General features: G+C 38.1%; 1 protein-coding gene across 2 annotated transcripts in view; it reads right to left on the reverse strand.

The window, feature by feature from the left end:
• Window positions 1–23,856, reverse strand: part of snx25 (sorting nexin 25) — a 423,222-nt gene that overhangs the window by 139,079 nt on the left and 260,287 nt on the right. For both annotated transcript variants that reach the window (XM_039750997.1, XM_039750996.1), the window contains exons 7-11: window positions 14,084–14,274; window positions 5,277–5,408; window positions 3,808–4,083; window positions 2,142–2,306; window positions 1,338–1,469 (exon numbers count right to left, since the gene is read on the reverse strand). In XM_039750997.1, coding sequence (XP_039606931.1) covers window positions 1,338–1,469; window positions 2,142–2,306; window positions 3,808–4,083; window positions 5,277–5,408; window positions 14,084–14,274 — 896 coding nt within the window. The remainder of the gene's footprint in view (window positions 1–1,337; window positions 1,470–2,141; window positions 2,307–3,807; window positions 4,084–5,276; window positions 5,409–14,083; window positions 14,275–23,856) is intronic.

A 23,856-nucleotide genomic window follows, 5' to 3' on the forward strand; every position in this document is an offset into this window, starting at 1 on the left:
TGGATACTGATCCGGCTAAGCTACTCAAAAGTATTTTCAGTCCGTTCCCACTCTGGAATGTACATTTAAAATTAGGAGTGTGAGGAAGAAAACACAGCTGGCATTCTGGTAAAATAGGCAAGGTATCCATCTTAAGTCTGTTGTTTCACCACAGAAGGTCTTCTGTGTCACTGAAAGTTTAGCCACTATGTCCTCTAGTCACAGTTCAAATAATAAAAAAAAAAACCTTATTTTTACAAGTATATTGCACGATTACTAATGCAAGTTAGTCAAAATATACTGCATTACTATTGTGGCATCTTTTCAAGAATGCAAAAAGGAAATGAGGGACATGTAAAAGCTAATAACCCGAAAATAAAGTGCATTTTTACTAGCTTGAAATTTGAGAAAATCTTTAGTCCCATCAATGTACTAATACAATGTAAGCCAAGAATAGCTATAAAAAAAAAAATCAAATGAACAATGGTAATAATGTTACAGTGTTGTACTTCAAAAGCTGTATGTCATTTCCACCTGAGCATTATTAACATTTGCATTTGAAACTCAGCTAACAACTTTAGAAAAGAAAATTACCACCTCTCCAATGTACTGTAGGATTATATTACCATGTAAACTTTGCTAAACTGGACGCAGATTTTTCTCCACCACACTTTACAAAGCATGATTTATAATTTTTCATTATTTTTAATATCAAACCACCCACCCACTCTCTCTCTCCCTATGTACAGATTTGCAATAATTTAAAATTTCTTCACACAAATAAATTAAAATATAGCAAATTGTAAGGTTGCCCAAAGATTAACAATGAAAATATAAAAAAAAATAAGACTTAAATCTAGATTTAAACTTCGAAAGATAACATAAGAAGAAGTGTTAATGTAGCAATAGAAAGTAGCACAATGGGAGGCCTACAAAATTTGAATCAAAGTTAATGTGAACACAATGGGGTAAAAACAGCAACAGACTTGGTAAGTTGGGCTCAAAGACTCGATCATATTAACACTTCTTAAGTTATCTTTTGAAGTTTAAATCTAGATTTAAGTCTTATTTTTTTTTTTATATTTTCATTGTTAATCTTTGGGCAACCTTACAATTTATAATTAATAAACAAATAAAATACTTTAAAAAAAAAAAAAAAAGAGCAAAAATGATCCATGTCTTCAGTACAGCTTGATTCTCCATACTTCGATTTTGAAATTACTTGGAGGAAGCTATTGTAGGAAAGGTGTACATAACAAGACGATTAGTTAAGTCAAAGATGATCTACAGCTTCAACTACCACTGGAAAAACTGTATTGAAACATACACTTTTTGTAAGATTCATTGTAGAATGTTACCTCACTGTTGTTGATGACAGCTCTCCACATGCCCAGGTTTTCGCACCACCAGTCTGTTCGGGAGATGTGTTGTTGGAGGTCATCCTGTTCTTTCTCCATGGTGCTGATTTCATCTTTCAGTTTGGAGACAATCTGTTAAGATAATAACAGTCACAAACATCAGGTTATATTATACAGGTGAATGTGAGTGGAAAGCCAATAATATGTTACTAGGAATGTAATTTTAAATAAAAAGAGAGCGACATGAAGACCAGTATTTTATTTTTATTTATTTATTTTTTGACATTTTATTAATTTTATTGCAATCATTCCATACAAATCAATCAATTTTTACAAAAAGTAGGATTGAGAACAAGTCGACCCCCACCCCTAATACAAGTTTTATTAACACAGGCTTATCAAAACCAACATTAGTCTTGTTTGTTTTCCTTCAGCAGTTTATGTTTTATTTACAAAGTTCATTCATTCACTTGAGAGTGGATGACTCACTGACTTTGTAAAATCAATATCTGATGATAGCAGGTAAAATTTCACCTTTCATTTGCAGTAACAGATGGCAAGGAGGGAGCTGTAAATGAATTCCAAGTAGTGAACTGCTCATAATTCAGAAAAAAATCATTGAATATAAAGGAGTACTAAGCAAAATTCATGTTAACGATTTCTCATTCAACATGAAGCAGCTCAGCCTGTGAACAAATCTGACCTCCTTTGTGACCTGTATATACTGTCTCTGCCACAAGCATCAAATCTTGACAAATACATTATTATAACAAAATTTTCTGTGTGCATTCATTGTATAGTTACCTTTCTATCTGGTTTTGGGGCATTAAGAATTGATACCAGAGCCTGTCGTTTATATTCAAGCTTCTCACTTAAATGTCGTAGCTTATTTGCTGCATAACTGGCCTGCTCATTAATCCCATTGCTACCTTCATCAAGGATGTCTTCTCCCCCATCACATGCCTGGTTCTGAAAGTTTAAGAGCAAAGAAGAAAAGTTGATAGAATTTTCACAATCACAACTTTCTTGAAAATATAACCCTCCTGCTCTGGACACTCCTAAAGGGGTCTTTTACAGTAAGGTATTGTCAACAGTGAGACTGGTTGTATGCATCAGTAGTACTTAACACTAAAACATTAAATAGATCCCAAAAGAGTATCTCAAACTTTGAGAAGGCCAAGTTTATTTACTAATAGCATGTATGTACTGTTTAAGGGGGGAACACAACACTGCTACCTCACAGTTCCTCTTGAATCGCAAAGACATCTGTGTATTTGTTTTATTGGTGAACTTAAATTGGCCCTATATGAGTATAGGTGGGTGGCACGGTGGCGCAGTGGTAGCGCTGCTGCCTCGCAGTTAGGAGACCCGGGTTCGCGTCCCAGGTCCTCCCTGCGTGGAGTTTGCATGTTCTTCCCGTGTCTGTGTGGGTTTCCTCCGGTTTCCTCCTACAGTCCAAAGACATGCAGGTTAGGTGGATTGGCGATTCTAAATTGTCTCTAGTGTGTGCTTGCTGCATGGGTGTGGGTGTGTGTGTCCTGCGGTGGGTTGGCGCCCTGCCCTGGATTGGTTCCTGCCTTGTGCCCTGTGTTGGCTAGGATTGGCTCCAGCAGACCCTGTGACCCTGTGTTCGGATTCAACGGGTTGGAAAATGGATGGATGGATGGATGAGTATAGGTGTGGCAGTATCAGTAAGCACTGTGATGAAATGGCGGAACAGGCTTCAACTCACCAAGAATCTGATTAAACAGCTTGAGAAAGTTATTTTATGTCTGCTTTTAGGGATGACACAGTGTTGCAGTGGTTAGTGCTGCCTCCAAATAGTTCCATTGTCACAGTTTCTAATCTAGAGAGAGCCCATGAAGAGTTTCTTTCTTATGCTCTTGTCTACTTTGTTACTTCTTGGGGCATTTCAGTTTTTCTTGTGTCTTTGCTTAACTCACTACAGTTATATGCGAGTGTGCCTTGTGATGGACTCGTTCCCGCTTTATGGTCAGATCTAGAAATATGAAAATCAGCTCTCTGCAACCTTAAAATAAATAAGCAAGTTAGGGAATGGATAGGTTCGCAAAAAGAATGAATCCTGTTCAGTTTTTTGTATGTAGTGAACTACTGATTAGACAAATTCAACATGTACTTCATTTTAACAAATAAAAGAGAAACTAAATATAATATATAAAACTGAACATATTTATCTTGTTTCTTTACTTGCCTAATACAAGTGTCAGGTTGCAGGAAGCAACCAATCTTGGATGGAACACATCCCAATACAGATCATGTAGTATATACATATTTTTATTTATATCTGTGCATATATACATTAGGTGAAGGACGGCAGTCTTGTGCCTAATCAACCTTATAATCATATTATAATAATGAATTATTGTGTATTATCAAATCATCATAGATATTGAGGAATAAAGTACAGCAATTTATTTTCTGCAAAATGAAATAGAAAAGAAATTCTTACTACTTCATCCTTATCTTCAGAGCTAGATTGCGAATTGCTACGCTGCTCTTCCTTCTTGATCAGCCTTTCATATAAATCAGTCACCAGGAATGCTGGGTAATACCGTTCCTTCATGGTTTCATACACATCACTCTGAATCTTGTTAAAAATGTCAGTTCCTTTGTTTCCCACCAGAGTCTGTTGAATTTCTTTGTAAAGTGCTTTCTCCACCGGAATTTCTCTACTTTCCACAAAGTAGTTTTGGTAGATTTCACCAACAAGTTGAGGTATTTCATTCTAGGAGGTAAGATCACACCAGCATTTTTTAAACAATATTGAAGAAACATTCAAAAATATCAAATATGTAGTGAATTTATGAGTAAGTGTATATCTCTACACATAGTATTATACATTTTTCCTTTGTTGATTGACTCATTAAACATCCATCAGACATTGATGAGACACGAAATACAATCAATAATTTTATAAATTATCCAAAAATATGTGAAGGTTGAATGCAAATGTCGTTATTTATAGGGGATTCCTTCAAGAATCTTAATACCAGTCCAACACCATGATGACATACTGTCTGGCTGACAACTAAAAACAGATGCAAGTCTGATGGGCTATATACCATATCCAAAGCTTTTTCCTGCTAAGCATCTCTTGCTGCCATGATAGTGGAGTTTTTGAAAATTTATCTAGCTCAAGGCAAGCTTACATAAACAAAGAATGAATGGATGTATGGAGGTTGAGCTATTTATTACATTAGTGAGAACACACAGAATCTCAAACATCTAAAGAAGCCACATTTGTGTAATGGCTATTTTAATGACTGCAGAAACCCAGGAGCTCAGCAGTCATTTAGCCTTAAATTTTAACAGTTCCATTTTGAACACTGCAGCCTCACTTCTTAAAATCATCTAAAGGGTGAATACCTAATGATCATGCTAACAATAAAGATAAGCAAAGTCTTCAACTGAGTAGAATAATAAAAGCTTAATATTTAAACTGAGATAGAGCAGCACAGTGAATTGCTATATTTGCTTTACATTACTTACATATCAACATATAGTATTCAGGAAATAAAAAGAGTTTCTTACTTTTTATTTTAAAAAGTCACTTAGGGATAACTTGGTAGAACACTCAGTAGAAGATCTACTATTTTAACATCATTCATTACTACAACTTAAAATTCATCACTCATCTAGGATTCAGTACAACAAAGTGAATATAGCTTAAACACTGAAAATAAAATTTGTATTCTAGCTCTAATGTTAACAACACTTTTTGTATATCTGAAATGTTGTTCTTAGGTTCGTAACTGTTAAATCAGCAAACTATAATTGTGATTATTTTAAGGCTAAATTCTGTGACATACATCACTAAAAATACTAGTGATCTTGCTGAACAACTCGGTCAAGAATGCAAAAATGTATGATTTTAGAATCTTTTGGAATCTTCCACTGATGTATTCTGAATGAACATACCTTGTTAGCGTTTTTCAAATACTCCACAGACTCCCAAAAACTAATGAGTGCTCTCTTCTCAACCCTTTCCATATAGATGCGAAAATGTTCCCGAAACACTGCATTTGTCATGATTTCTTCAAACTGAAGAATCTAAATATACAGTACATTAAAAAAAATCAAATACATGCGATAACAATTTGGAAGCAACAAGCACCTTAGTAATACATCTCTTAATATTATCTAAAATAGTTTAACTATGAAATAAAAAAATCCTAGAAGGTTTCACTATACCATTAAAAAATTGAACATCTTATTACTCAGCCTGCATTGCTGATGTAATATTTGCTTTGATCCACTGAACACACTAAACAATTATTGGGATGAAGTATCCGTACTATGAACCAACAACAAAAAAAAAAATAAATGTAAAACTAAAATTGAAATATCTTGTTTAACTTGGTCATTGGCAAACTGAAAGGCATGTGTTGGTATACCAACATCTTCCACAATGGCTCAGCAGAATTTAAGGCTAGAAATAAAATCGGTCAAACTCATTCATCTTATTTTTTTTGCTCTGAAGCTACTGATTTCCCTGCAGTTCTGACTACATGCATGTAGTCGTTGCCCTTCTATACTATAATGTGAAACCACATTTGGCCCCATTCATCGTTTTCTCTGGTCTCTAAAGTGCCCCAGTCCCTGACATTGAAAGAACCTCCACAATATGATGCTGGTTCTACCATCAGATTAATTGCAAAAACAGTATTAACCAGGTATTCACTTATACTGGACATAGTACATCGTTCCGGGAATTTCTTTCCATATTTAGGAATCTTCTCCATTGTTTCTTTCTGACTCCTCTGGGATTATTGTGTGACAGGCTCAGAGTAGAGCTGCTGACCCTCTGCATTGAGAGAAGCCAACTGAGGTGGTGTGGGCATCTGATGCAGATGCCTCCTGGTCACCTCCCTGTAGAGATTTTGCTGGCACAACCAAATAGGAGATGACTTTGGGTGAGACCCAGGTCTCGCTTGGAGAATTATATCTCCCAGATGGCCTGGAAACACCTTGGGATCCCACAATATGAGTTGGCAAGTGTGGCTTGGGAAAGGGATGTATGGGCTTCACTCCTAAGTCTGCTGCCTCTGCAACCAAGATTCAGATAAGCAGTGGAAAATAAATGAGTGAATGATTTTCTGTATAGTGGGTTCCCATTAAGCTCTCCTACCACAGACGGTACATCCATGATGTGAAAGGTAAAATTCTCCTGCTGAGGAGTTTTCATTGTCTAAATGAAAACCTCAACCGTGGTTCTATGAGCTATTCACAACCAAATATTGGAACAAAAATGGAGGGAGGGGATCACATATGATCTTTAAGCCAGCTTCTTTTTAATCTAGACCAGTAGACAGAATAGGCATAGGGAATCAGCATCCTACAGTTTTAGCAGTGCTTTTGGTCCTTGGCAAAAATACATGTAGGGGCTCCAACGGTCACTGGGGGGCTTGTGTGGGGCTGGTGGTAGACCCAGGACGGTCTGTTCACAAATAATTGTTTTTGTAACAGCACCATCAGTAACAAAATCAGGTGATTTTGCTGAGTGTCAAATGAAGCCCCAAAAGAAGATATTGTGCTAAGAAGAGCTTTAAAGAAGAACTGATACTTCTTGATTTGCTCAATTCCTTGCATGGAAGGAAGCTTCAGAGTATTTACCCAGATGTGTGCACTGCACTGTATATTTTTTACACATTACCAGTAACTGTGGCCAGAGAAGTGCATTGTTTTATTAAACTAAAAATGATTGAAAATTATACTCAACAATGTACCATAAATACTGTGCAGCCTTACAATCCTTGCAGATAATATTGTGGTACCCAGCAGATACTGCATGCATGATCAACAACAACCTGTCACACAGATAAGGCTGAGGCTAACGAGGGGCCATCAGGACACTTCAGTAATGGGCCCTGAAGTGTAATGGCACACCTGTATACAGTTACACCCAAGACCACTCTTAAAAAGCAAACCAAAAAAAAGTGATGCTTGTATTACAGTGGCTTTCTTTAATAGCTTCAACAAAAACAACCTCTGGCTTGCAAAACAATTTAATGTGAAGCAGTTTGAACTGGGGGAATGGTTAAGGGGACATAAATTGCTAAGTGCACCTATACGGTGGTGAATTGTTGACCATCAATTACTCAAGAACTTGAATTTTTGTTGTTTGTTTTTTTGGATATACTTGACCTTTCTACAGTATAATCTAGTGTAAACTTGTTAAATGCATTCTTCTGATGCTTACACTGAATTATAATTGTATATGATTGTTTAACATGATCATAATCATCTAATCATCTACATCACCAAGTATAAAGTACAGTTGCTCCTCAAATCCATATATTATAATGCTTTTATTCCAATGTGGGCCATGTAGAAGACTGGTTAATAAAAATTAGTTTTGGGATATTACTTTAATGTCCTTTAGGAATAGTTTATTTTATGTTATAGTATATGGTAAGCTGAAGAAATCAACACCAACATGGATAAATGTTAAAAGGGAAGACAAATGGCTAAATAAGTTTCAATCTATTTTAAAAATGTCATCAGCTCTGACAGAATGATGGACTTACAACTGTTTTCTCTTCTAAAATTCTTCAATAGGAATCTAAAAAATTATGTACAGTAGGAAAAACACTAAACCAGAAACAATCATAGGAATTCTTTAAATTGTGCCAGCAATGGTTAAAAGAACTATAAATGACATAACGATATGTGCAAATAGGAATTTTCTGTTGTGGTGGATGGCCGGCCATTTATCCCGGCCAATACCCCCAAGCCGCCAGGTGGAGCCCTCCTTGCAGTATGGAGGTCCCCAGAAAACCAACAGGGCATCATGGACATTGTAGTTGCTATACACAGCCCTGCTGGATACTATGGGGGCCACTAGGGGACACTGCAGGGAGGAACAATGGATATTTTCCCTACACCCCGGAAGCACACGTGGACAAGAGGAATGATGTGCTTCCGGGGTGAAGAAATGAACTTGTACCTGACCTGGAAGTGATTGAGAGTCACATGGACCGGGGATTAGGAACACTTCCGGGTCAGGGGATATAAAAGGACTGTGGGAGCTTCCAGACGGCGAGCTGAGCCGGGTGGAAGGGTGGCAACGCGTCTGGGAGTTGGAGGAAGTTGGAGGATTGTATTTGTTCTTGATTATTGTTGGTTTATGAATATAGTGGAGGAGAGGGTGCTTGGTGCACTGTTGCAATTTAATAAAGTAAATATTTGGACTTTTACCTGGTGTTTGGAGTCGTGGACAGCAGTTCAAGGGAGAGAGAGCGCCCCCTATCTACCACACTGTTCTGCTATGTGAGGAATATGTCTAGATGGATTAGATATTGTCAGCACACAGCAAAAACTAAGTATACAAAATGCCCTAGCAATATATTCACAGTTTAGAAACAGACAGAATCCTAAAAATGATAAATGGGTCTGCTTGTTTAATTTTTCAAATGCAGTGTCAGTAGGAATTAATTTTACTTGTCATAGTGAAAGTGTGTGTCATACTTCAAGTGTAAAGTTGATATTTTTCAAGTCAAACTTATTTATTCACTGTTCTTGAATATATTAAATTTTCCCTATAAAATTGTGTCCTTGCATTATAAAAAGGTGCTCAAGGGGCATGAGCTGAAATCTGAAAAAAAGCCTTAAAACTTACTGAATATATCCATTTTGATGGGGAAAAGATTGATTTCAAAAATCATGCCTTTTGCATTTCTAAAGCATGCCTGTGACAACAAAAGTAAACTGTGTTACATTTTTTTCACAGATTCTTATTACAGTTTTCTTGAGGTAATGATACATTTCCTATTCACTTGTCTGCTCACAAATGCCACTGCAGGTGGAATTTAATATTTTCCATAGGCACACCCCCCAATCGCTAATGTCCATAGATGTAGGATGCTTATTTTCTTCAACTGTTATTTTCTGCTATGGCTTGTAATAAATTATGCTCTACATAAAAGTGTGCTAAGTGTCTAATATGAAAACATAAGAAAAATCTTGACAAGAACAGGCCATTCAGCACACCAAAGCTTGCCAATCCTATCCATTTAATTCCTCCAAAAAACATGAAGTCTAGTTTTGAAGTCCCTAAAGTCTGTCTACCACACTACTTATGAACTTATTCCATGTGTCTATGGTTCTCTCTGTGAAGAACTTCCTAATGTTCGTGCAAAATATACCCTTGACAAGTTTTCAACTGTGCCCGCGTATTCCTGTTGAACTTAAATCAAAGTAACAGTCCTAATCCATTATACTAAATCCATTTTTCAATACTTTAGTCATGTCACCTCTTAATCTCCACTGGAAAGTTTCAACCCTTTAAAACTTTCCTCAATACTCATTCCCTGCAGTCCTGGAATCAGCCAAGTTGCTCATCTTTGGACATTTTGTACCGCTATCCTGTTTGTAGCCTGGAGACCAAAACTGCACAGGTAAGGGTTCACTAGTTTATCATAAAGCTTGAGCATAACCTCCTTGGACTTGTACTCTACACATTGTGCTATATACCCTAACACTCTGTTAGCCTTTGTAATAGCTTCTGAACACTGTCTGGAAATGTACTGGATTCATCACTATCCAACTCCTAAATTAAGTAGTACTTTCAATATTCAGACCTCCCATTGTGTATTTAAAGCTAACATTTCTACTTCCTACTTGTAATACATTACATTTATGTACATTATTTTCATCTGCCACAAATCTTCCGAAGCCTGTATGCTATTTCTCTGTAATGATTCAACACATTTTAGATTATCTGCCAATCCACCTTGCTTGGTATCTTCTACAAATTAACCAGCTTCTTATTGTGAAGACCAGTCTCGACCATGAACAGACACCAAGACAGCTATGTCCAAAACACACTCTTTTATTGTGTTTTCTCCTTCTAGTACAGCACAAATTACTCACAGTCCTTATTGTTTTCTTCTCCTGCAGCTTCCACTCCTCTCTCATTAAGCTCCGTCATGCTACCTCCCAACTCCAGCTCCCAGAATGGAGTAAGGCGGCCCCTTTTATCCAATACCTGGATGTGGCGGAAGTGCTGTAGTCCATGTTGCCTGGAACATTTAGGTGCTCCCTGGCAGTGGCCACGTGCCCCAACAGGTTGGAGCCTCCCAGCTCAGATCTTGTGGCTCCCCTGCAGCCCAGGGCAGTAGCCCTCTTGTGTCCCAGGGAAGGTATTGTGCAGCCGTCTATCACACTGACCCTCCCCCAGCTGAAGCACGTAGGGCGAGGCAGCCTGCCCCACTAGGGCTGGTCCTTTCCACAGCGGGGGGCCGGCATGGCGACATCCACAGCCCTGTCCTGTAATAGATAAACAGGAAAAGGGTGCGGAGACGCTATGCTGATGCCACTCCCTGGCACCCTCCGTATTACAATACGGACAACGTCTCCACATGTGATCAAAGCCATGGCACTCATAACACCGGCGTCCCACTGCCTGTGTCCTCGAAACATAAAAGCAGGGTGGGTACCTCTGCACTGACGTTAAACCAACTATTTTCAGGGACTCTCTCTGCTCATAGATAGAGCGGCTTTTAGGTGCACGGGAGGACACTGCCACCAGTCTCTCACTGTCGGAAGCCCCGGTTTTTCTCCACGAGTTTCTCTTCCTTTTACTTCGAAGCGCCTCGGCAGTCTGGGTCTCCCTATGGGAGAAAGAGAGACCCCGGGCCGTCTGCACCCCTGTAAAGTAGCGAGAGGCTGTTGTCAACTCATGGAGCGGCTTGTTTGAAACCCGGCACTCACCAGTCGGCGTCTGGTACGTGCCTTTACCGGCCCTGCTGCACAATCAGCCCCTACCACTGCATTCACTGTCTCGTTCTCGCTCCACAGATCGGTGTGCTTCAGGCGGAGATGCGGATCCAGATAGTCCTTTTCTAGAAGGCATGACCACTATTGAGACTCCGACTTACCTCCACAGTCCCGTCCCCTGGAGTATCTCTCCCCTGGGTGGCTTCTCTAAAGGCTATGCTGAACCGGACATCTTCAATGACAGTGCAAGCCTGGGAATCCGCCGCTTTCAGGGACCACCTGGTCTTTTTCCTCCCCAGTACTGCAGGTAAGGTCCTTCCATGTGTGTGGCTACTCTGTGGTGACGCGGGCATGTCTGGTGCTGCTGTGTCAGGCCATTGAGGCAGAGAGTCCCATCTGGGATGCCGTCATGGTAAACCAGCCCTGACACCAACAGACAGAACCTGGCAGTTCCAAACTACACCTGCTTTATTTACAGAATTGTCCCGCACACAACACAGTGCCCCCTACACCAAACACCTTTCCAAACACTGCCTCTGCTCCTCTCTCCCGAGCTTTGTCTTCTTCCTCCCGATTCCAGCTATTGACTGGAGGAAGGCGGCCTCTTTTATAATCACACGGATGTGCTCCAGGTACGCTCTGACGATCTTCCTGCAGCACCTCCTGGTGTGGCGAAGTGCCGCATCAGCAGTCGGAAACACTCCGGGTGTCCCTGGTATTTCTTCCAGCAGCACTTCCAGGTGTGGTGGAAGTGCTGACATACAGGGCTCCCTAACCCTCTGGACGTCCCCTTGTAGTGGCCATGGGCCCCAAAAGAGTTGAGCTTCTCTGCTCGGTTCCCATGGCCCCTATACAGACCATGGCGTCTGCCCTCTCATGGCCCAGTGGAGGTATAATCCCTCTCCTGGTCCTTCCAGGCATCCCGGCTGGGCATAAGCCCCCAGCCGACCGCCACATTGTTTATATTCCCATCCTAATCATTTATATATTTTAAAAATAGCAGCAACCATAGTACACAACCCTTAACATCATTCAGTTCTGAAAAGTTCTTGCACCATAACTCTCAGCTTCCTCTGCTATAACCAATTCTGCCCCCATTCTACACACTACACCCTGAACTCCCAAACTTTTAGTGTGTTGCCCAACCTCTAAACTTTGTAAGGTACCTGTCCTGCATTATATGTAAAATGTTTTTAAACCTATTCCACTGCTTCTCAACTGTCTCCACACTTAAAAACTGCTGAGCTGTCAGTACATCATGAAATCACCTGTTCTAAGTAGGGTTCTACAATCAAACCATGGTGACTGTACATGATTCAAAACGTGTGCCATCACAGGTAGCACATGCATACTGAAATCATGTTTTTTTCTAGTGACACATGTACTCAAAGCATGTTTTTATGGAGTGCTAGTGCACATAATGAATCACATACAGACACCATGGTTGGCGCCTCATATACGGTCAAATTGCAAATTGCCTCAGTCCATCCAGCTACAGCCTTGTGCAATGTCCGAGTCTGTGAGCATTCCACCTTTGCAGCACTGTGTTCTTCTCCCATGGCTTGCCTCTCCTTGTCTATTCTTCATATGGAAACTGATTCAGGCTATGTACTAATTTCTCCAAGTGTAGAAAAAACATTGTAATTTTATCACAGGTGGTTGTATAAATGGTTTTACCTAACTGAAATCATCAGCCTCAGAACCATCAAGGTGGAGCGATTGTAGCAGGGAGTACTTTTTGCTTGTTATAGTCTGTACAATCACATAGCCTATTCAGTGAAATTCACAATAAGAGTGGTGCATGTTGGTCAAGTGTGCGCATAAGAGTTCTACTTTGTACACAAAACAATAGTAACTAAGCTGAAAACAATACAATGCCTTTTTTTATCAAAGCCTTAGATGTTTCAAAGAACCATGGTCACCTTCATGGCAATATTAGGTACACAAAGTCAATCAACACTCTGCATTTCACACATTCTGTAGCATGTCATGTCATATCATGTGCAAGCTCAATAATAATATGCTGGGGAAATAAAAAAAAAAAACTAAATCAGAGTGAAACAGACAGATGCTCCACAAACCAATAATCACATTATATATGATATGATAAGTTGCTCTTGCAGCAGATGAGGCAATACGTCAGTGTTTCATTTAGGTAGATATTTACTCAAGCCCATATTTCTGCGATTCATGGCTGAAATAAATGAAGCGCTAAAAAAATTCAGGCTTGTCTATGAACTTCTTCATCACATGTAGTGAAAGACTGTAAGTGATTACGAGACATTTTTCAATGGCTATTGTCTAGTTGTCTAAAGAACAGAGACAGCAATTTATTCCCAGACAGCAACATTTAATAACACACATTTCAACAGCAGCAGGTAAAGGATTTTGAGATGAAATGGATATGCTAGAGGAAGCCATATTCCAGGGGCTGAAAGGCTGCTGCTGAGAGAAACAGGCATTGATGTTAAGCACACAGCCTTGCTGAATCTCACAAAAATGCACTGGTTTTCTTCTCCTTTATAAAAGGACACAGATATGCAAGAAAAGGCTAGGCATATCTTGAAATTTATATGTAAAAAAAAAAACAACAAACTTTAGAACACAACTTCATATAGCAAATTAATATATACCAGAAATGTGAAAAAATAATTTAAATTGGAAAAATATCAAACTTATCCTTTCAGAGTTCTCCATTTATCTAATTTATGATGTAAGTTGGAGGAGGTTGACAGAAATATACAAATATGTCAAGTTCCAGTGGAATTCTACTAGAACTTTAGGTTGCAGTATTAGGCATATATACCAGAATATTATGATTCTGTCAAACTGCATGTGATAAGTCAAGGCACGCAGTACTATAGGTTTTCCATGTATAAAGTAAACATTCTGGCAGAAAATACTGCGATCATGATATGGTAATTGTACATAATTACTATATATCACTATATATTTATTACAAAGCATTAACACAGTGTTGATATTGGTCGTTTACAATTAAATCTCACCCTCTGGTTCTGAGGTCCATCAGTTTCATCAGTGAGCCCATCTTCCTGTTGTTCATAGTCAGGGCCTCCCAATTGTCTTATCCTCTTCTCACACTGCCGTTTTGCAACAGTCAGTTGGTTGATATACCTTTTCATGTTCCGAGCTCTCAGCATGTCCACTTTCATTGCTGCTGTTTCCTTTCCTTTGCTATCTGTGCAAATGCAAATTAAATGGAGTATTCAAATCTTCCATTGCACTCTTAGAACTGTTTAGAAAAACAGCCTTCATTAATACATTTTTACTATCAGTATGCAAAACATTTTTACTATGATCCAAACTATACTATAAAAAAACTATATACTCTGATCTGTACACTCATAAAAGCTTCTAGTATTTAGGAGTAACATGTTTTTCTCCAGTTGGGAAAAAGTAGTTCTAGTTAATTAAAATTTACAAATTATCTGAATACATGGCCAAATACTGTAAACATATGTTTTTTCGGGGGAAGTAGGGTATGTTTTCAGCATCTGTAACCTATTGGATACCATATGCTTCTATTACTTATTAGACACAATATGTTTCTTTATTGCAGTTTGCCAGGTGACCTGCGATTTTAAATAATCTGTGAAGGGTAAAATACAGGTGGGTCCTGAGTCCTTAAAAACCCTAAATTGTACCCAAATACTAAACTTACTAGTTGTGCTAAGGTTGAAATCTAACTATTCAACATAGACCTCAGTGCACAAAGCAAAAACAGGTCTCTGGTATATGTCATTTAGTATGGGATTCGTAAAAGCAAATGGTAAAGTTTGTGATGCACAATCTATTGGAATGACAGAGATATAGCAACTGAGTAGACACATAGACACTTATCCTTTTATTAGATATCGATGTACATATAGAGTCAGAATGGAAGACTGGCTATAACTTCACTGATGGAAATGTACACATTCTAGGTGTCCCCTGTGCTCCCGATTGATGATGATTATTAAAATGGATAAAAAAAAATTGGTAGAAAAGTAGAGAAAATGTACAGATTGGTAAAATTATGACCAGTGTACAGGCTGAGTAACTTCTTTTCTAGCCCAGCCTGTACAGCAAGTGCCGATATACATCAGTAAGGCTTTTTCCCCACTATAATGGTGAACACATACTTCTATAAAAGAAAAATCTGGCTAATTTCAAACTTATCATGTTGTCTTTTTCTAAATTTTTCTACTGTAATAGATGTTGCTAATAATAATAAATGTTGAAACCATATACTTTTCTTGCTACCATCATCTCTAGTGGCTACATATTTGTTTAATGCACTGTATCTGTTACACCCCAAATGTATGTGTTCAAAGATAACTGAATCATCATGCAACCACAATTAAACTGACCTCTTGATCATGCTGTACATAACCTATGTTACAGTACATAAACAAAATAGGTACTATTGTAGTCTACCATTTACAATTGTGTTAGTAATGTTGAGGCATGTTGAACTATCCCTATGAATTATGCCCATTAATTTATTATGTCATGATAGGTAGAAGGTTATTTGTGACATAAATGGCATCTATTTGTCTATGTAGACGGATGCTATTGAGGTATTTGTATGTGGTTAATTGTATCATTGTATATTCTTGATTAACTTTCTGTCTAAATTATGTTAACAAAAGTTATCGAAAAAAACTAGCATGTACAACAATGTGCTTTTAATGGGTATCATTATATATGTGTGATACATTAAATTATATCTGTATGTGCCATTTCCATGCATACTTTGCTCTAGGAGATCCTTTCTAGTTTATACTTTACTCAATAAATACAGCCACAAACTAACCCTTATTTTATAGGGCATCATAGACGTTCCAATTCTAAATCTACATACATGTATGGGGATGGGGGAGGGGTTATTTCACTTGCTTTGTGAAGAACTGAAACAAAACGGATATCTATTAATTTCTTGGATTCTAAATTGTCCACAGTCTATTTGAAAGATACATCTACAGGTTGACATTTACTCATTCATAGGGTATCAAAGTTGCTGTTCTCTTTTGTAATACAGTACCTTTATATAACATTACAATGGCAACTGATATTTTTTAACTGTTAAGTTTTAGGTAGGTAAAACATTGAATCATTATATTGTGAAATGACATCATGAAAATAGTGAAGTAAAAATACATCTTGGATAAATAAAACTTACTAAAATATCTCTTAAAGATAATATGTGGACAGAAATGCCTAAGAGATATAGAACTGTCATGTTCAAATTCTGAAGGGTTATTTACAGTACATTAAGAACATGAACACAGTTGCAGCACTTAAGGTGTCAGGAAAGTGACAAAATGAACACGTTATAGCTGCTGAAGTGACTAAATGTGTTATTGCTAATATTTATACTGAGGCGTTGTTTTCATAAGAGTCATTTACAGTGCATCCAGAAAGTTTTCACAGAGCATCACTTTTTCCACATTTTGTTATGTTACAGCCTTATTCCAAAATGGATTAAATTCATTTTTTTCCTCAAAATTCTACACACAACACCTCATAATGACAATGTGAAAAAAGGTAAATTGAGATTTTTGCAAATTTATTAAAAATAAAAAAAATGAGAAAGCATGTGTACATAAGTAACATTAGATCCCAGATCTCCATTTCTTCTTCTGACTCTGTTGATTTAGCCGCTCCTGCGCACGGTTCCCTCACCAGCTTTGAACCTATTTCGCTCCCCCATCTGGAAAAAATCGTTGCCTCAATGAAGCCTTCGGGCTCTCCGGACGATGTGGTGCCGTCCAGACTGCTGAAAGATGTGTTTCCTGTGATTCGATATGATGTCCTAAAGATTTTTAGAAAACATGCAATTTCATATCACCTATATGCTGACGACTGCCAAATTTATTTCTCCCTCAAGCCAACTGACTCCACCAAACTTCTCCTCGACTGCCTATCTGACATTAAGGACTGGCTGGCTGTAAACTTCCTTCACCTGAACGATTCAAAAACCGAGGTCATTGTTTTAGTCCCGACTGCAAACAGGCTCCACCCTTTGGCCTCGTTTCTCTTCCCATTCCAGTAACCGTCTGTCTCCAATCTTGGAATCAAAATGGATACGTTCCTGAAAATGGATGCTCAAGTCAACAGCACAGTAAAATCCTGCTTTTTCCATCTAAGGCGAATCGCCAAACTCAAGCCTATTCTTTCTAACCACCTCCTGGAATCAGTAATTCATGCATTCATTACGTCCCGGCTTGACTACTCTTATTTCTGCCTTTTTGGTATCAGTAAAGCCACGCTTTCTAGACTTCAACTGGCTCAAAATGCGGCTGCAAGGCTTCTAACTGGAAGTAGCAGAATCCAACACATTTCACCGATTTTGAAAACCCTACACTGGCTGCCGGTTAGATTCAGAATCGATTTTAAGATTCTCCTCCTAACCTATAAGGCATTAAACGGTCTAGCCCCCGCCTATTTGAGTGTCTTGCTCCATTGTCACAATCCCCCTCGTGTTCTTAGATCCACAGATCAGCTGCTCCTAACCGTTCCCAAGGCACGTTTTAAAGCTCGTGGTGAAAGGGCTTTCTCCGTCTGTGCACCCAGGCTCTGGAACTCCCTACCCTTAGTGGTTAGGCAAGCCGCTTCAGTCGCCACATTCAAATCTCTAAAAGCACTTCTTCACATTGGCTTTTAATTCTTAACCTGTTTCATTTTCCACTTGCCTTTTGCTATTTTCTCTATTTTATTTGGTCCCTTGACCTGTTTTTAGTATCTCTGTTTTAATTCTCTCTTAATGTTTATTTTTAATATTTTGCTTTTAGTCCTGCTTGTTGTAACTGTACAGCGCTTTGGTCAGTTGTAATGCTGTGTTTTTAAGCGCTCAACAAATAAATATGGTATGGTATGGTATGGTATGGTAAGTATTCACAGCCTTTGCCATGAAGCTCAAAATTGAGATCAGGTGCATCCTGTTTCCCCTGATCATCCTTGAGATGTTTCTGCAGTTTAATTGGAGTCCACCTGTGGTAAATTCAGTTGATTGGACATGATTTGGAAAGGTACACACCTATCTATATAAGGTCCCACAGTTGACAGTTCATGTCAGAGCACAAATCAAGCATGAAGTCGAAGGAATTGTCTGTAGACCTCCAAGACAGGATTGCTTCGAGGCACAAATCTGGGGAAGGCTACAGAAAAATTTCTGCTGCTTTGAAGGTCCCAATGAGCACAGTGGCCTCCATCATCCGTAAGAGGAAGAAGTTCGAAACCACCAGGACTCTTCCTAGAGCTGGCCGGCCATCTAAACTGAGTGATCGGGGGAGAAAGGCCTTAGTCAGGGAGGTGACCAAGAACATGATGGTCACTCTGTCAGAGCTCCAGGGGTCCTCTGTGGAGACAGGAGAACCTTCCAGAAGGACAACCATCTCTGCAGCAATCCACCAATCAGGCATGTATGGTATAGTGGCAAGACAAAAGCAACTTATTAGTAAAAGGCACATGGCAGCCCGCCTGGAGTTTGCCAAAAGGCATTTGAAGGACTCCCAGACCATGAGAAAAAAATTCTCTGGTCTGATGAGACAAAGATTGAACTCTTTGGTGTAAATGCCAGGTGTCACGTTTGGAGGAAACCAGGCACCTCTCATCACCAGTCCAATACCATTCCTACAGTGAAGCATGGTGGTGGCAGCATCATGCTGTAGGGATGTTTTTCAGCGGCAGGAACTGGGAGACTAGTCAGGATAAAGGGAAAGATGACTGCAGCAATGTACAGAGACATCCTGGATGAAAGCCTGCTCCAGAGTGTTCTTGACCTCAGACTGGGGCGACGGTTCATCTTTCAGCAGGACAACGACCCTAAGCAAACAGCCAAGATATCAAAGGAGTGGCTTCAGGGCAACTCTGTGAATGTCCTTGAGTGGCCCAGCCAGAGCCCAGACTTGAATCCGATTGAACATCTCTGGAGAGATCTTAAAATGGCTGTGCACTGACGCTTCCCACCCAACCTGATGGAGCTTGAGAGGTGCTGCAAAGAGGAATGGGCGAAACTGGCCAAGCATAGGTGTGACAAGCTTGTGGCATCATATTTAAAAAGACTTGAGGCTGTAATTGCTGCCAAAGGTGCCTCAACAAAGTATTGAGCAAAGACTGTGAATACTTATGTACATGTGATTTCTCAGTTTTTTTTATTTTTAATAAATGTGCAAAAACCTCAAGTAAACTTTTTCACATTGTCATTATGGGGTGTTGTGTGAGAATTCTGAGGAAAAAAATGAATTTAATCCATTTTGAGATAAGGCTGTAACATAACAAAATGTGGAAAAAGTGATGCGCTGTGAATACTTTCCGGATGCACTGGATGTGTAGACTGTGGTTTTGGATACCCATGGACTTGACTTTGCAGGTGAGGTAGAGCTGAGCACTTGCCTGGTGGTAATATTTACAAATTAACAGAAAATTTTTCCACAATCTTGGGTATCATCCAGGTGCTTGCTGGTAAGTAGTGGTTAGTAGGTAGTGGTTTTCTTAAATCACTGGAATGGCTCCAAATTAAAAGTATTTCAAAATATAAAATCATAAATAGCTTAATCCAAGCTAATAAAAATGATTAATGCTTACTTCTAAGAGCACACAGTACAGTCTCAGTTATAAGGATACATTAGACTCCTGTAGGAGACTACTGGATTCCCAAACTTCAGAATAATGAACCTAAGAATTATAGTGGGGCTTCACTGGTCTTAATTTAAATCAAGACTTTTTTCTTAAGAAAAGGATGATATTGCAAGAGCTACTGCTGACTCTTTCCATAATTTTAATTTTTCCATTTTATCCACTTTGATATTTGTTTAGGGCTCTGATCTAAGTAGTTGAAAATATTCACATAAAGAAATAAGAGTGACCAGATGACCAGAAGATTAAATCATGACAACAAAAGGCATAAATGGGTACTCATTAGTTAATAGTTTGCTTTCATGTAGTTTCAGCTGAGTAATAAAATAAAGTTTTTTTTCACCTCCACTACATCATCCCATTAATAGGGTTATACTTGGAAGTTTAATTCCATTACATATCCACTCTGTGAATCAATACAGAGTGCTATCAGCTTAGTGTACAAATCATATTAACAGGCAGCGCCATACAGGAAAAGATAATGGAGAAGAGCAGCTGTACTGACGTTAAAATATATTGCCATCAGAACTTGGGTAGTTCTAAATTTGCTGCCTCTTCATTCCCAGGAATAGAGCTTTTAACTAAGAGTATCTTAATTTTACAAATGTTATTTAATGTTTGAGGGTTATATTCAAGTTATAATTTGCAAGAACCCACCAAAATGTGAGTTACCATATTTGTATATTCTAAAAATATTTGTGTTAAAAAAGACACAAGAAAAATATCTGCAAATAAAGTGGATTACACAGAGAACACAACCTAAAAACTAAACCAAACTGTAGATGTTTTAACATAATCACAAATAATATGCGAACAGCATTGTGACCGATCTACACACCAGTTACAACCAAAGAATGCAATTAAAGAGCTAAAGAAAGAAGGCAATAGCCTAAGCTACAAGATAAACAAGATAATTTACTTCTGTTGTGAGCACATGAAAGGACGAGAGAAATTAAAAGCTTTCTTTAACATCAGCAACAAAAGGCGAACTTGAAAATTTTGGCAGAAAGTGGGATGAAGGTCATTTAAAAAGGAAAAACAACAAGACAGGAGATGGCTGTACAGAAGAAACTGCTAAGTTGGGCTCCTGAAGCGGAGGTGTGGAAAAATGAACACATAATCATGTAATTTGATAAGTTAAAAAATAGCTAACATGTAGTGGGTCTGAGCAACACTGTCTTCTTCTGTAACAATGAAAATTAGCAAACTGGCTTCATCACTATAAATTAATCACTGCTGTATTACCTGAAACATCACATTATGTTTTCTTTTTTTTTCTTCCTTCAGGACGACTAATTTTTTAACCATGATATTACATTGCAATCCAAATTTCAGACATTAAAACCAAAACAAGAATAGGTATATTATTAATTTAAACATACATAAATAGAATAATGTAGAAGCAGCCACTCATGGAAAAGCTTTGTACCTTGTTTAATTCAGTGACATGTATCCAAATTTTAAAGATTCTATGTCCTATCATAATGATACAACTGACTTTATTATTATCCATGATGTTAACATTCAGACTGTAATTATCTCTCATGTAATTAAATCTTTCAGATCATTCTTTAAATACTGTTCCTCTGCTCCCTACCTTATTAATAAATCCCTAATTCTAAAAATGAAAAAAATCCCTCAAATAATTTTTAATCTTCAAAAAAAAAAAAAAACACAAACCTGAGCTCAGAGACTAATTATATTATAGCATTAATAATCAATTATAAAGGTAGTTAAAATGAGAAATGATTCACTATGGTTTAATGATCACACATGTTAGCTGGTTTACAGTACTTAATTTTCAAATTATTTTTTCTTTATGCAGAAGTCTGGGGACAGTATACTTTCATTCCCACCCACATTCAGAAATGGTACCCTCTCAGGATTTGACACTGTGGCCAATTTTTCTTTTCCATCACAGTGGCATGTCTAGATCTGGTTCCTGCTTTTTGCTCAGTGCTACCAAGACAGACTGCTGGTTACATTACCTTGAATTGGATTAAACCACTTGAGAATATTATGTTAGGTTGCTATTAATTTTAGGGTATTTCCATACATTTCAGTGACAACATGTAGAAATTACAAAAGTTTTTCCTCATGTTTTAGTATACCATAATATTTGGGACATAGCAATTTTTGGTATATTAATGCAGTCATTTTTAGCACTTTTTTGCCTATACCTAAGAAGCAATGACTGCTTGAAGTTTGCAATTCATAGACATCACCCGGTGCTGAGTATCTTCCTGGGTGATGCTTTGCCAAATCTCTCATACATACTGAAGTCGTAACACCCCCACCATCATGATTAACAGATGAAGTGGTATGCTATGGATCTTGGGCAGTGTCTATCGTCTCCACACTTTACTATTGCCATCACTCTGATACAGGTTAATCTTTGTCTCGTTTATCCACAACACCCTTTTCAGAATTCTGCAGGCTATTTAAAGTACTTTTTTATAAGCTGTAATCTGGCCATCCTGTTTTTGTGGCTAACCTGTGGTTTGCATCTTGCAATTTGGCCTTTCACTGGTGCAGCTCTTATCCTCATGTCGAACAATGGCAACTACAAACTCTAAAGGTACTTTGTAAATGTAAGCAAAATTGGAGAATCTTATGCTTGCACTAATGAAGCAAAGACAAATATTTTGAGTAATCAGAAACACCTTTGACATTAACTATACCAAGCATTGTAATACCCTGAAATGGCGGGACCATGTACAAAAAGTGTTGTAATTTCTATATGGTGTAAATGAAATTTATGCAAATATCCTTAAATAAATGTTTGTAATGTGCACTTAATAATGTGTGAATTGTTTGATTTTTAACTTTAAATTGTGGATAAGAGGGGTAAATCAAGGAAAAATGTGTCTTTATTCCAAAAATTATGGAGAGCACTGAATTTAATTTGTTTCAAGTAGAACTGACTACAATAAGACTTATAATTTTTTGTTGTTACCCTACAGTTAATTCAAAAAGCAGCACCACTAGCTAGCAGAACTAGCATGTATGTCCATACAAATCTGTCATGTCATTTTCTAACCAGCTTAATCCAGTCCAGGGTTACAGGAGTGCTGTGTAGGGCGCAAGGCAGGAAGAGACCCTGGACAGGGCACTAGTTCATTGTAGGGCGAACCACACACGTACACACAAAGGCACATTTAGCATTGCCAATTCACTTAACATGAATGTCTCTGGATAGTGGGAGGAAACTGGAGCACCTTGAGGAAACCCGCGTAGGCATGGGGAGAAAATGCAAACTTCACATGGGGGAGTCAGAACACAAACCCTGGTCTCCTTACTGAAAGGCAGGAACAATACCATTGCACCACCCTTGATCAAATAAGCTTCAGCTTTTAAACCACTTCACTATCTTCCAATTAAGATTAGATATACTTTAAGATTATTTTTTTTACATAGAAATTAATAAATGGTTTAACAACCCACACTTTACAACATATTAATGCATATACACCAGGGCATACACAGCAGTCTTCAAGACTCATACCCGCTTAAAATTCCAAGGATAAATACAACTAGTGCAGCAGACAGAGGCCACCCACACTCTGGAGTGATCTAACTTATAATAATAGGGTGGCCATCTCAGCCTCAGCATTCAAATAAAAGCTGTAAATATACGAATGTGAACATGGAGAGTCTAGAGGTGCAAGAAAAAAATGGTGCAGAAAACATAATGAGTGTTAATGTACAGGAGACATTTTTATAACATCAAAAGTAATTCAGCCTTTTACCTGAAAATAAAACAACATACTCTACATACAGTAAATCTGTCTATTGAGGACCTGCTTTCAAAACTTGTATAAAAGGGATTTAAAAGTTATATAATCTTGTCTCATCATTCAACAATTTCATATAATTGGAGGTTTCCTAAAACACTTAAATAAGTAAGTACACATTCAACAAGTCAACTAAATAATCAACATATAGTGTGAAACAATCTAATGTACATTGTAATGGGTTTATGTACATTCTCTGTAAACTACATTTCTTCTGCTCAGTTACCACAAGAACAACATTAACATATTTTGCCAGTTGTTTAAACAGCAATATTTTCCTCTCTCCACTGTTTCAGTTTATCAGACAGCTGTAATTATTCAAATGCTTTCAATATTTTGTCACTTTT

The sequence above is a fragment of the Polypterus senegalus genome, chromosome 4, assembly GCF_016835505.1.
Source record: "Polypterus senegalus isolate Bchr_013 chromosome 4, ASM1683550v1, whole genome shotgun sequence".
In the NCBI taxonomy this organism is placed as follows: domain Eukaryota; kingdom Metazoa; phylum Chordata; class Cladistia; order Polypteriformes; family Polypteridae; genus Polypterus; species Polypterus senegalus.